This window comes from Heloderma suspectum, chromosome 12 (genome assembly GCF_057233095.1).
Source record: "Heloderma suspectum isolate Gila_16-S chromosome 12, 16-S_ref, whole genome shotgun sequence".
NCBI classification, from domain to species: Eukaryota; Metazoa; Chordata; class Lepidosauria; order Squamata; family Helodermatidae; genus Heloderma; species Heloderma suspectum.
In genome coordinates, this window is record NC_139469.1 from 31,329,063 (window position 1) to 31,341,695 (window position 12,633).

The window sequence follows — 12,633 nt, forward strand, 5'->3', positions numbered from 1 at the left end:
GGGATGAGCCTGGTGGAGAGGAAAGCGTTTTCCCGCTCCACAATTTCGCAAGATCCCAGCTTTAGGCCACGAGGGTCCCCTCTCCCAACAACTCCCATGAGAAGACCCTGACTGTGAGGTTCCCAGAGCTACCCAGCTAGACCAACCTTGCGCCCTCCAAGTGTGTGGTACTACACCTCCCATCATCCCATTGAGAGTCAGTGTGGTGTAGTGGTTAGAGTGTTGGACTGGAACTCAGGAGATCTGGGTTCTAGTCCCCATTCAGCCATGAAACTCATTGGCTGACTGGACCAGTCATTGACGTGGTTCACGTGATCACGGGCGGGAAATAAGCCACGGTGGCTGATTTCCCCTCTCCACACGTGTCGGGAGGATCAGCAAAATTACCCCCAATAGTGCGGCTTGTCGTGTTGTGTGAACCCAGGCAGGGTGGCTTGTTGCCGTGGGAAGCAAGCCACTCGGAACCCTACAACAAGCCCTGGGTTCTGGGTGGCTTGTTACCCATGGAAGCAAGCCACCCTGGCCAGGTTTGCACATGACAAGCCACGCTGCCGGGGTGATTATGTTAATGGACAGCCACCTGTCAGGGATGCTCTGACTTGGGTTCCTGCACTGAGCAGGGGGTTGGACTGGATGGTCTTATAGGCCCCTTCCAACCCTACTGTTCTATGATGCTATGATCCCAGTTGGTGTACTGGTTAGGATGTTGGACTGGGACTCGGGAGATCCGGGTTCTAGTTCCCTCTCGGCAGTGAAGCTCACTGGGTGACTTTGGGCCAGTCACTGACTCTCGGCGTTGTTGTGAGGATAAAATGGAGAGGAGGAGGATAATCTAAGCTGCTTTGGGCTCCTGGCAAGAGGAAAAAAATGCGATAAAAAAAATCCCCAGCCACCATGGCCAATGACTGTGCTGGCTGGCGATTGTGGGAGCTGTAGTTCAACACATGTGGGGAGCACCGGGTTCTGGAAGACTGCTGGAGAACAGTCTGATCAAGCACATCCTTGCATCCTCAACATTTGTCATAAATTGTGCAACTTTCGGGGGGGGGGGGGGCGGCATTGCCTGAAGCCACCAAGGCTTGGGATGGCATTAAGCAAGAATCCTTGGAAGCAATCTTGCAGTGGGAGGGCCTGACCTCACTGTGGTCGATGAGTCAGCACATGCTTCATTCCTTTCGCCAGCAGCTGAACTGGATTTGACCTGCTTTTCCAGCAGGGATACATACCAAGATCCAGTGTGCGGGAAAGGGAGAGACTTCGTAGGGGGATGGGAAAGAACGCATCTCCCACTGCAAAATCAGCTTGTAGAGATTTTACTGTATACGTAGATACATTCGTTTTGGCGCCAGGCAAGGACGTACTTATTTTCTCAGGCTGCTGTAGCGGGCTGCATTTGTAGGGTTTCTTCTAGGCTGTGAAGAGGCAGGGGGTTTTGTGTACTGTGGATGAACACTTTTTGTTTTGTCCTGTTTTTAGATCATAGAATCATAGAATAGTAGGGTTGGAAGGGGCTTACAAGGCCATCGAGTCCAACCCCCTGCTCAGCACAGGAATCCAAGTCAGAGCATCCCTGACAGATGGCTGTCCAGCCTCGTCTTGAAGGCTTTTTCCCCCTGTTAAATTCATTATGGATTTCTGTATTTGTGCGTGTAAGACGCTTTGAGACTGCTTTTTGCCGTGGGAAGCAGCACATCCATTTCATATTTTATTTTATGAATTTAATAACAATGACAACAATAATAATTGTGATAATAATATAATACATTCCGCATGAGCTAACTGTGCCCGTGCTCACAATAAATATAAGGCAGTTGTTTCTGTGAGGGTGGCAAAAATATTTTATTTATTTATTTATTATTTCATTTCTATACCGCCCAATAGCCGAAGCTCTCGCTGACAATAACCTGACAAAATGTTTTTAAAGTGTCTTCATGCGTTCCTTTAGCAACCTGTGGCAATTTGTGGCCTTTCTGATACACAGAAGAAGAGCCTGCAAGGTTGTTGCAGGAACTAATAGCTATGAAGTAAATATCGCCATGTGCAAAATAATATACGTGGCTACAGAAAAGTCTCTTAAATGAAAAACCCATATTCTACATGTGGTTTAGACAGGTTTTTCAACAGTTGATCTTAAGGAGTCTTTGAATGTGGATCTGAAATCATTGATCGTGTTCAGTCTGTGGTGATGAAAGAAAGAAAGTGGGGCGGGGGAGAGGAAGCAACTTGAGTGAACGGTGCTAGCATTTTAATTAGGCTTTCTTAATTCTTTGGGCAGTATTGATGTTAATCCAGCGGGGGCTGGTTTCAAGGAACAATGGAAGCCAGATTTACAAATTGTGAAAAACATCCATATCTGAGTCAGGGAGTCATGCTCAAGTATTAATAAGGTGGTATAATATCAGTGTATGGATACTGTGATGACATGCATTCTAAATGAGGTTGGATATAGTTTTATAAAGCCAATCAAAATAAATTTGAAACAACAAGAAGCTTCATGGTGGAATCCCAGTGTGAGGTGCATGTGGCGAGTTGCTGAAATCAGTGGGGGTTGGACTCGATGGTCTTTTAGGCCCCTTCCAACCCTACTATTCTATGATTCTGTGATCCTTTTAGCCAGTCATTCAGTCAGTTTCTGAGATGTTTTCTTTTTTCACCCCATGCATTGGCAAATTTAGGTAGGGGGGAGCGGCCGGGTGGGACGAAAGCTTTAAACCTCCCCTACCTGTGCATGGTGGTCCTGAACTGGGTCAGGGGCCCCCACGTTTACTTGGAGGTAGAAAAGAAATTGAGGATCTGCTTGTTTCCTTGAATGGTTTAGCCCTGAGATCATTGTCTTAAGAAAGTCCTTATGCCCATCTGCCTTCACCAATTCTCTCGTTATCACTGTATCCTCATCGTATCCTTGCAGAGGAACCAGCTGTGTCATTGGGAAGATGGCGACGGAGGCAGATGGTGGCAGGGAGTGGCTGTGGAGAGGCCAGGCAGTGCATTGCACTGGACACCGTTTCTAAATGGCTGTTTGTTTGCATTTTTATTGCATCCTACTTCCAAGGAGCTCGGGGGTACACAGGATCCCCTCTTCCTCGTTTTTGTCTCACAACAGCTGCAAGGTAGATCAGGCTGAGAGATGGTGACTGGACTAAGGTTATTTAGCGAGAGCATCATGGCTAAGTAAGGATTTAAACCCAGGTCTCCCCTGCTGCACTATCCACTACGTTGCACTAGGGATGTATGGATTTTGTACAATCCATTGCGTCTGCATTTCGCGGATCGTCAGGTGCCTTTCGTTCTGTCATCCGCTCATCGGTGATATCAGATTTTGTCCAATTTTCCAAACGTGTGCGAATGCACACATGCGAAAATGCGCAAGTCCCCCCCAAATGCACAAGACACACACCCCGTGCTCATTTTCGTGCTTTAACCTATGGGGGAAATGTGCATTTTCGGCCAATGGGGTTTTTTTATTTGACGTATTTTTCTGCGACTAAATTTGCACAGAATTCTGGCAAGTAAAAAAACTGGCCTGCAAGTCCGCCGAATCTGTGCGACTCGGGATAAGACGGTCCACTGGAGGATCCACAGGTCAGATTCATAGAAATCCGAACTCATCTGATTCCATTGCGGATTTCTCCAACATCCCGACATTGCACAGGCCATTGTGCTGTTAAAGTAAAACCAGGAGCGGGGCCGGCAGTCTGGCCAGAAGGAGGTATTGTGGTTCGACACCTCAGTGGCTTGTCAGGGGACGTCAAGGGCCCATGGGCCTGTAAATCCTCCGGCCTGGGTGGCTCCAGAAGCTGACCATGATGCGTCTCCTCCATGCCTCGAAGCAGCAGAGGGCCACAGTGCATTTAGGGCTGGCTCTGGCCAGCTCCAGGCTTTGGAGGGGCCTTTGGGCAGGACCCCGTCCATGGGCCCTCCCTCCGTGAGTCTTCCTTCTCACCGCCATTATCAGTGGCTGCTTTTGCCCCTCCTGCTCTTTCTCAGCATGGCTCCCGCTTGCTCGCTTGGCCGGCCGAGAGCCGGGGAGCAAGGAGGCTGCGGCATCTCCTGCTCCTCCTCCTCCTCACCAGCGCCGTTGTCGGGGCCGGAGCGAGAGGAAGGAGAGCACGCAGGGTGCAATGGTGAAGGGGAGGAGCAGCTCCAGGGGGCCCTTGTCAGGGGGCCCTGCTGGGGTGGGGGCCCACAGCAGGAGCCCGGCCATGCCGACCCTTGCGTGCTGGCCTTGCCCCCACGTGGTACCTCCCGCTGGTTCGATGTCCGCCCCCACCCGCCGACATCCTAGCATTGAGCAGGGACATCTGCATCAGAGAAGCCTCCCCGCATAGACTTTCCACACAGACTGGAAACCGCACGAGGTTCCGGTTTGTATGGGATCCTGCATACCCAGGCTTTATTTATTATTTATTATTTATTTATTACATTTATATCCTGCCATTTTTCCTCTTTAAGAAACCCAAGGCGGCGTACATAATCCTCCTCCTCTCCATTTTATCTTCACAACAACAGCCCTGTGAGGTGGGTTGGGCTGAGAGTCTGCGAGTGGCCCAAAGTCACCCAGTGAGCTTCCATGGCCGAGTGGGGACTAGAACCCGGGTCTCCCGGCTCCCAGTCCAACGCTCTAGCTGCTACACCACACTGGCTTTCCTGCTGCGGACGTCTGTGCTCCCTGTCAGGACATCATGGGGTAAGGCCGGGGGGCTGGGAGCCCTTAAGGCAGGGCAGGTGACAGAGGCTCGCTGCCATTTCGCTTTGTGGAGCCCCCTGCACATGTATAAGGAGCAGAAGTGGGTTTTTGACTCCAGGAGAGGCCTGGCTGCTGCCGGCCGTTGACCCGAACCCGGTCCCCTGCCTGGGGGCCCTCCTTCACTACCCTCAGCCTGCCTGCTTGGGGCGACCAGCCAAACTGCCTCGACCGTTGATGGCGCCAAGCCACCAACCCTCATGAGCAGGGTACGCTGTGGTTGCCATGCCTACCTCTGGGACGGGGAACATGTGGGCCTCTGGATATGGTTGGACTGCAACTCCCATCATCGCTCACTATCGGCTGTGCAGGCAGCCAACATCCAGAGGCCCAGACATTCCCCACCCCTGGGGATCAAGAAGTTGATTGTCTCTGTGTTTGTAGTTCACTCTCTTGGCCTGCTGATGTTCCAGCTATCTTTAGGAGATTCCAGTTTTCCTGGTAGCAACCCCCAAAGCAAGGGCCAGCCTTTTGTCCTTGCTTTGCTGTTTGCGGGGGGCCTCGTCTTTGGGGATGTTGTTAGGGGTGTGAATTGCTCGAGTCCGCCATTTTGTCAGTTTCTCTGCTCCGTTCTCTACGTGCTGGAGAGGTTGCGCCTGGTCTCTAGCACATGCATACCTGCATAAACAGTACTAAGAGATCATATACACCATGCTGGCTTGGAATGATGGGAGTTGTAGTCCCGGAGGCCATCAGGTACGAGAAGGCTGGCGTGGTGCAGTGGAGACTGGTGGCTCCGATGTCAGTGGGGCGGTGAACCTGTTCTGGGTTTCAGTCGGAACTCTAAAGGAGCTCCTTTAGAGTTCGGATGGGTTCTGACTGAAACCCGGAGCAGATTCACTGCCCCACTGACATTGGAGCCACCAGCCTCCACTGGTTCATTTTGAACGCCTTTTAACCTACCTGCTTGGCTTTCAAATGGGTCAGGACAAGGTCTTTACTTTATCTATTCATGTATTTATTTTTGCACCATTTGCATAGTGATTTTCAGCCATAACGGTCGTCAAAGTGGTTCCCCGTGCAGTAATAAAATCAGATTTATGGGCAGGTGTTATTATGTGCTCAGTCACAGATCCAGAATGCCAGGTGCTAGCGACGATATCGGACAATGGTGTCATGGGACTCCTGGCTCAGCTCCCCAGAAAGTTGGTGGCAGCAAAGGCAGGTTACTGGGGGACAGCTGTTCGTCAGAGCCCTCTTATCAGCCCACCAGGTGTTCTTGCTGCCACTGCCGCTCTGGACAGATGGTCTCAACAGCACCCGGCCCCAACAATGCTCAGAGGCGCATGAATGCAGCAGAAACCTGGCATAAAAGAACTTTCAGCCATGGCGATAACAGTGTGAGAATAAGGGTGTTTATAAGTACACCAAATGGTTTCTCTGTTCACCAGTTCAACGTTAGAGGGTAGGTGTAATTTATTTTTATTTATTTAAAGTATTTTTTATCAGGCAAAAAGTCTCCCGGAGTGACTTTCAGGCAATCAGTGGACTGCGACAGGCCCTGCCCACAGGCTCACAAGCTAAAAAGGATGGCACAAAAGGACAAAGGGATGGGGACGGAAGAGTGGGGGGATGAGAAATGTAAGCCTTTCTTTCCCGTAAGCCCGTCTTTCAGGCGGTCTTGGTGGAACGGCCGTGTTCTCCCTCTCATTTCCCTCCTTACAGCCTGCTGGGTGCACCGGTGTCCTGCCACTGCTGTCTCACAGAATCATAGAATAGAAGGGTTGGAGGGGGCCTACAAGACCATCAAGTCCAACCCCCTGCTCAATGCAGGAGTCCAGGTCAAAGCATCCCTGACCGGTGGCTGTCCTTGAATGCCTCCAGGGTGGGACAGCCCACCACCTCCCTAGGTCATTGGTTCCATTGTCTTATTGCTCTAACAGTCAGTGAGTTCTCCCTGATGTTCAGCCGGAATCTGGCTTCCTGGAACTTGAGCCCATTATTCCGTGTCTTGCACTCTGGGATGATCGAGAAGAGATCCTGGCCTTCCTCTCTGTGACAACCTTTCATGTACTTGAACAACGCGATCCTATCTCCCCTCAGTCTCCTCTTCTCAAGGCTAAACATGCCCAGTTCTTTCAGTCTCTCCTCACAGGGCTTTGTTTCCAGTCCACAGATTATCTTCATTGGCCTCCTCTGAACCCCCTCCAGCTTGTCTGCATCCTTCTGAAAGTGCGGTGCCCAGAACTGGACACAGTACTCCAGATGAGGCCTGACCAGTGCTGAGTAGAGGGGAACTACTACTCTTGCATCATCCTGCTGTTCCCTCCTCTGGTGGTGGTTGGGGTAGGGGCGGGTGTGGGGAAAGACTGCCGGACCGTGCACTTGTGAAGAAGGTTTTCTTTTTATCTGTCTTGAATCTCCCACCGCTCAACCTCATTGGACTTTTGAATGGTGGCTTCTTTTTAAACGTTTAGTCATTAAAATGGCCAACTAAGGGTGCAATCCTATGCACATTTAGACAGAGAAAAAACCCTACAACTCCCTGCATTCCCCGGCCGTGCGACTCCCAGGAATGCTGGAAGTTGTAGGGCTTTTTCCTGTCTAAACGTGCATAGGTTGCACCTAAAATGATTTTAAAGGGACCGGTAACCTGGTATTGGGGAAGAGAGCAGAGCGACCAGGATGCTGGGGAAGAAAGTGGGGCAACAAGAGGAGAGCACCAGAGAGCAGAGAGTGGGGCAGCCACTGCAGAGCAGCCCGGGTGGTGCATGGGGCTGGGGGGTCCCCAAGGGCACCCTGGACAGGGCCCCATCAAACCTGACAGAGCTACTGGTCCAACCAGTAAAAACTGTATTTGGTTACATAACCAGTATTGGGGTCTGAAAAGGCAAAACCAGTGGAGGCTGGGGGCTCCGATGTCAATGGGGCAACGAAATTGTTCCGGGTTTCAGTCAGAACTCTAAAGGAGCTATCCACGGTGACTGAAAACCAGAGCTGATTCACTGCCCCTCTGACATCAGAGTCATCAGCCTCCACTGGGCAAAACATTCCACAATCTGCATGGCTCAGCTCATGTAAGCAGCAGGCCTAAGATTTTACTTTTTACTTCTCCATTTTGATCCTAATTTAATGCATGCTGTTTCCCCTTTTATAGCGGGCCCTGTTTTATTCTACTATTCTCAGAATTACTTTGAACACAAACGCCCGTGTTTGCTTGCGTACTTAATTTGTAAGCCAGATCATGAGATCTAGAAACGTTTTTCTTTTTGTTTTAATGAAAGGACCCAGATTCTACATTAGAAGCCTATTCTGCAGTCCATGATCTGTGGCTGTGTAAGAATGACTTTTCTGTCTCTCCCATCTCTCCCAGGTCATCAGCTGGAGGCAGTGGAGAAAAAGAGAGCTTTTGATTGTTTTCCTTGACTGAAGAAAAGGTAAAATGGCACTGATACTGCTCAGCCGACATTTAACCTGTTCGCTGCAACAGAATTCAAGGATATTTGCCTCTGGTAAGTGGTAGAAAACACATGAAACAGAATATAGATATTTGTGGGGTGGGAGGTTATATACTGCTTCCCAGGGATCCAGGGGTGGGGCGTGTTCCTGAAAAGCTTACTGGAGTTCGTAAGAGGCACTCTTAATTCACATGGAATTAATTCACAATTAATTCTTAATTCACAAGGAGTTCAAATAGATCTGGCTGTGCCAGGGAGAACAAGGCATATGGCACCCTGGAATGTTTGCTGGAATCTTCTGTACCATAAGTGGCTTCCGTGGCACCTGTCCAGGGGTTCGTTTCTACAGCCGATCCTGAAGCTTAAAAGGTTTTGAAAACTGCTGGCTGTGGGCAAAGCACTCTAAACACTTCAAAAGATACAGCTCCCATTTAACAGGGTCGTACAGGGGACTGTTGAAATCCTTTCTCATCCAAACGCCACTCGAAAAGCCGTCTGCTTTAAATATCGATTCCCCCTTTTTAAATGAATTACTCCGTCAGCCTGCTGTGTTGCAACTCTTTGGAACGCATCAGATCAATATTGCAGCAGGGTAGGAAATATGGTTCTGTTTCTGCAGCGATCTGCCAGCTTATTATCAGTGTTGCGTAAACAGAGGGCCAAGCTATCCGAGCGATGGAAAATGCTTGGCACGGCAGTACTCCGCCTGTGCCAGCTTTTCATAAGTGTCATATCTTCCGGTCCTCAAGTCATTTCTCCTCCTGTAGCTTGGGACTCTGCACCCTTTCTCCTTCTGTAGGTTTCCAGGCCAGGGAAATAGCTGTAGCTGGTTCTATCCAACGCAGGGCGGGTGGGGAATGCACATACATGGAAATCTCCCCAAAGGAGAACCCAGCAAGTGTCTTTTGCTGCAAATCTGGGATGAGAAAACACCATGCGTGCTGATGTTTTTCTCCTCTCCTGCGCACACCATGAGGTGGTTTGCACACGCCTGCACATCGCTCACTTTAGCGTACGTTTTGGCATGATTCCCTCATACAAATTGTTGTTCAGTCGTTAAGTCGTGTCCAACTCTTCGTGACCCCACGGACCATAGCACGCCAGGCCTTCCTGTACGCCGCTGTCTCCCGGAGTGTGCTCAAGTCCATATTCATTGCATCGGTGGTGCTATCCAGCCATCTCATCCTCTGCCGTCCCCTTCTCCTTTTGCCTTCAGTCTTTCCCCAGCATCAGGGTCTTTTCCAGGGAGTTTTCTCTTTGCATTAGGTGGCCAAAATATTTGAGCTTCAGCTTCAGTATCTGTCCTTCCAATGAGCACTCAGGGTTGATTTCCTTTAGGATGGACTGATTGGACCTCCTTGCAGTCCAGGGGACTCGTAAGAGTCTTCTCCAGCACCACAGTTCTAACGCATCAATTCTTCGGCGCTTGTTTTTTTTTTAAAAAAAAGTATCCAAGTTTTGTAAAAGAAAAAGAAAATATTGATATCCAAATTTCTAACCACTTTACCACTGCCTGGTCCACGTTCCGTGTATCCAGGTCTGTTACCCTGTATTCTAGTGAGTAGAGTTTGTAATATATCAAGCCCTACTACGCTGCACAGCCAATGAAGATGTTAATCCGGATCCAGACTGCTGTTGTTGAATTAAAATGGATGGGCAGCACAGGCCCAAAGTGCCTCCCCTGGCTGTTATTTTGCCCCCCCTGCTTCCGCCGCTGCCACCTTTGTAGACATTATCCTTGCAAAGCGGGGGCTGTGTTGAGCGCCATTCCGCTCGCCAACGATTCCTTGTTTGCTTGGGAAATAGCTGCTTATTTGTAAGAAAAGCGGCAGCAATAGTTCTGGCAGCAGGGCTGGGTTGCGGCCCCCACTGGTTCTGGAAGGCAGTGTGCCCCCCCTCCCCTACCCCCAGGGATTGCCCCTCCCTGACTTAAAATCATAGAGGTGGAGGGGGGCTTGTAGGCTGGCCATCTGGTCGAGCCCCGGCTTGATGTGGAAAAGCCAGTGCGAGACGTGATGTAGCCTGAATGTGGGTACTGGCTTGTGTGAATTGACTTGACCGGAGAGCACTGGGTTCGAGGCAAAATGAAGGTTTGATGCCATATTCGTGGAAGCCTATTCGCATGTGCAGGTCCCTGTTGAGGTCGCAGGCATCGCGAAGGTTAACGCATGTGCGAACCGGCCCACCGTGCACAGCCAGTGGAGGCTGGTGGGTCTGATGTCAGCAGGGCGGTGAATCCGCTTTGTGCTTCAGCCAGAACCAGTCAGAACTCTAAAGGAGCTATCCAAGGCATGAAAGTACCTTGGATAGCTCCTTTAGAGTTCTGATGGTTCTGACTGAAACCTGGAGCAGATTCACCATCCTGCTGACATCAGAACTTCCAGCTTCCATTGCTAGCGTCTCGGAGAGTTCCTTTAGAGTTCTGCCTGGTTCTGACTGAAGCCCAGAGCGGATTCACCGCCCCACTGACATCGGAGCCACCAGCCTCCATGATGCCCAGCTCTTTCTGTTCATGCCTGTTGATTCCCCATATTGGCTTTCCATCCAGGCAGATTTGAATACTAATATTAGTGCCACAGTAGCACTTGAGAGAAGCCTTCCCCTCCAGCTGCGTTTGACTACAAGTCTAGCTGGGGGTTGTTGGGAGTTGTAGTCCAAGATACCTGGTGGGCAACAGGTTGGAGAATTGGCCAAAGCGCTTTGCATACGTTGTCTTGGAAATCTTTCATGCAGCCCTGCAAGATAGGTTGGCGGGATTGCCTCCCTCTTGCAGGTGGGAGCCGGGCTGAGTCTGACAGCCGCTGGCCTCAGGCCGCCCAATGTGTTCTGGACCAAAACGAAATCGGAACCCAGCCAGGCCTTCCCAAGTTGTGGCTCAGCCACTGTGCCACGACAGCTTTTAATCTGTGGCTTCCTTTGCAAGTCCGGATGATGGCTTCCTACTGGCCTTTTTTATTTTGCGCACGCCACAGGCGTCTCCTTACATGAGCTCCTGCAGCCTTTTCTCCATGAGCTCAGGAAATGTGTGTGGCTTGTGAAACTCCCAGTCTCAATATACAAAATGACCTTCCGTGAGCAAAGCCATCTCTTGTGGGATCTGAAATCTTCCCTTTGTCCTTGGGGCCTTGAAAGAGGCTTTTGAATTCCTTGGAGTTGGGGAAAGAGATCACTGAGTGCAAACCACCGCCTCCTTCATCTCATTTATCCTCTGGAGCTTCTGACGTTACCCTTTAAGCACCTAATAAATAAGGCTCAGTTTCCAGAACATTATGCAAGAGCTGTTTACTTTCTAGACCGTTCCTAATGGCTTGGTCTGTTGTTCTTATGGCTTTCAGTTCCCTTTAGCAATAGTAGCCAAGGGCATGTGCCCAACTTAACTTCTTGGAAAAATCCATGTTTTTTCCATCTGCTGATCATTTTGGTGTGGGTGGGTTGGCCCTGTTTAAGGACCTAGAAGAGGAACATCTCTATTGTACTGTATGCCCATAAAATCTATATATTTCAAGAGGCCTTCCTTGAGTGACCAGCCGTGGTTTATTAAGTTCAGAATTTGTTTATTTAAAAAAAAAAAAAATAGATTTAATAGGGTGTTTTATTCTTTTATCTTTGTTGTTCACTACTCCAAAATCTTTTGATGTGGAGTGGTATATAAATATTGTAAATAAATGAATAAATATTTGAAATTATAATTGTTAATTTGTTGTTGGGTTATCCCATTTTATCCCCATTTCAACAACCCTGCAAGGTAGGCTATGCTAAGAGGTAGGCTTACGGCCATCCGGATACGATTGCACCCTTAATCATCTTCGTATTATTAATTAAATGTGTGCATCGCTTCCCACCACAAAAAGCAGTCTCAAAGTGACTTTCTCTCTCTCTCTCTCTCTCTCTCACACACACACACACACACACACACACACACACAGAAAACCATAATCAATCTAACAGACAAAAATCAAAATTGGTATAAACCATTATCACCACAATAAAAGTCAAAATGAATACCATAAAAACACAATCTAAAAGCAATACCATATGAAAAGTGTTCAGTACACAAAATTTCCCCCAACCTCATAGCCTAGAATGAATGCCGCAAAAGCAGCCCACGGCAGTTGGGCCAAAACTAATGTCCGAACACCTGGGAAAATAAGTTCATCTCTGCCTGGCGCCCAGGCAGGCTTCCTGGAAACTGTAAATCAAACATGATGTCACCATTAGCTATGACAGTCGAATGGCTTTGTAAGATGCCCTTGAATTGGTTGGCTTCAGGGGCCAACGATGACCGCTCTGTGGCTTGTCTAACTCGGTTTAAGTCAAATCGGTGGATTTGTTCCATAGCCCCCTGCCCCACTTACTCTTTGGGCCACCTCATTCTCCACTCAAGATACCAGCTCATGGGGGCACACGGAGTGTGTCAGTAGAACTGGGAATGGAGAAGGGTGGTCTGCACAGTGTCGATTAAATTGCAAATTACATCAGGCCTCCATCAGT

The 12,633-nt window shown here is 49.4% G+C and overlaps 1 protein-coding gene across 1 annotated transcript in view; it reads left to right on the top strand.

Annotated features, from left to right (window-relative positions):
* ABAT (4-aminobutyrate aminotransferase) overlaps window positions 1-12,633 on the top strand; it is a 57,342-nt gene that overhangs the window by 18,663 nt on the left and 26,046 nt on the right. Inside the window, exon 2 of the mRNA XM_084818917.1 lies at window positions 8,058-8,196. Coding sequence (XP_084675043.1) covers window positions 8,127-8,196 — 70 coding nt within the window. The 5' untranslated portion in view covers window positions 8,058-8,126. The remainder of the gene's footprint in view (window positions 1-8,057; window positions 8,197-12,633) is intronic.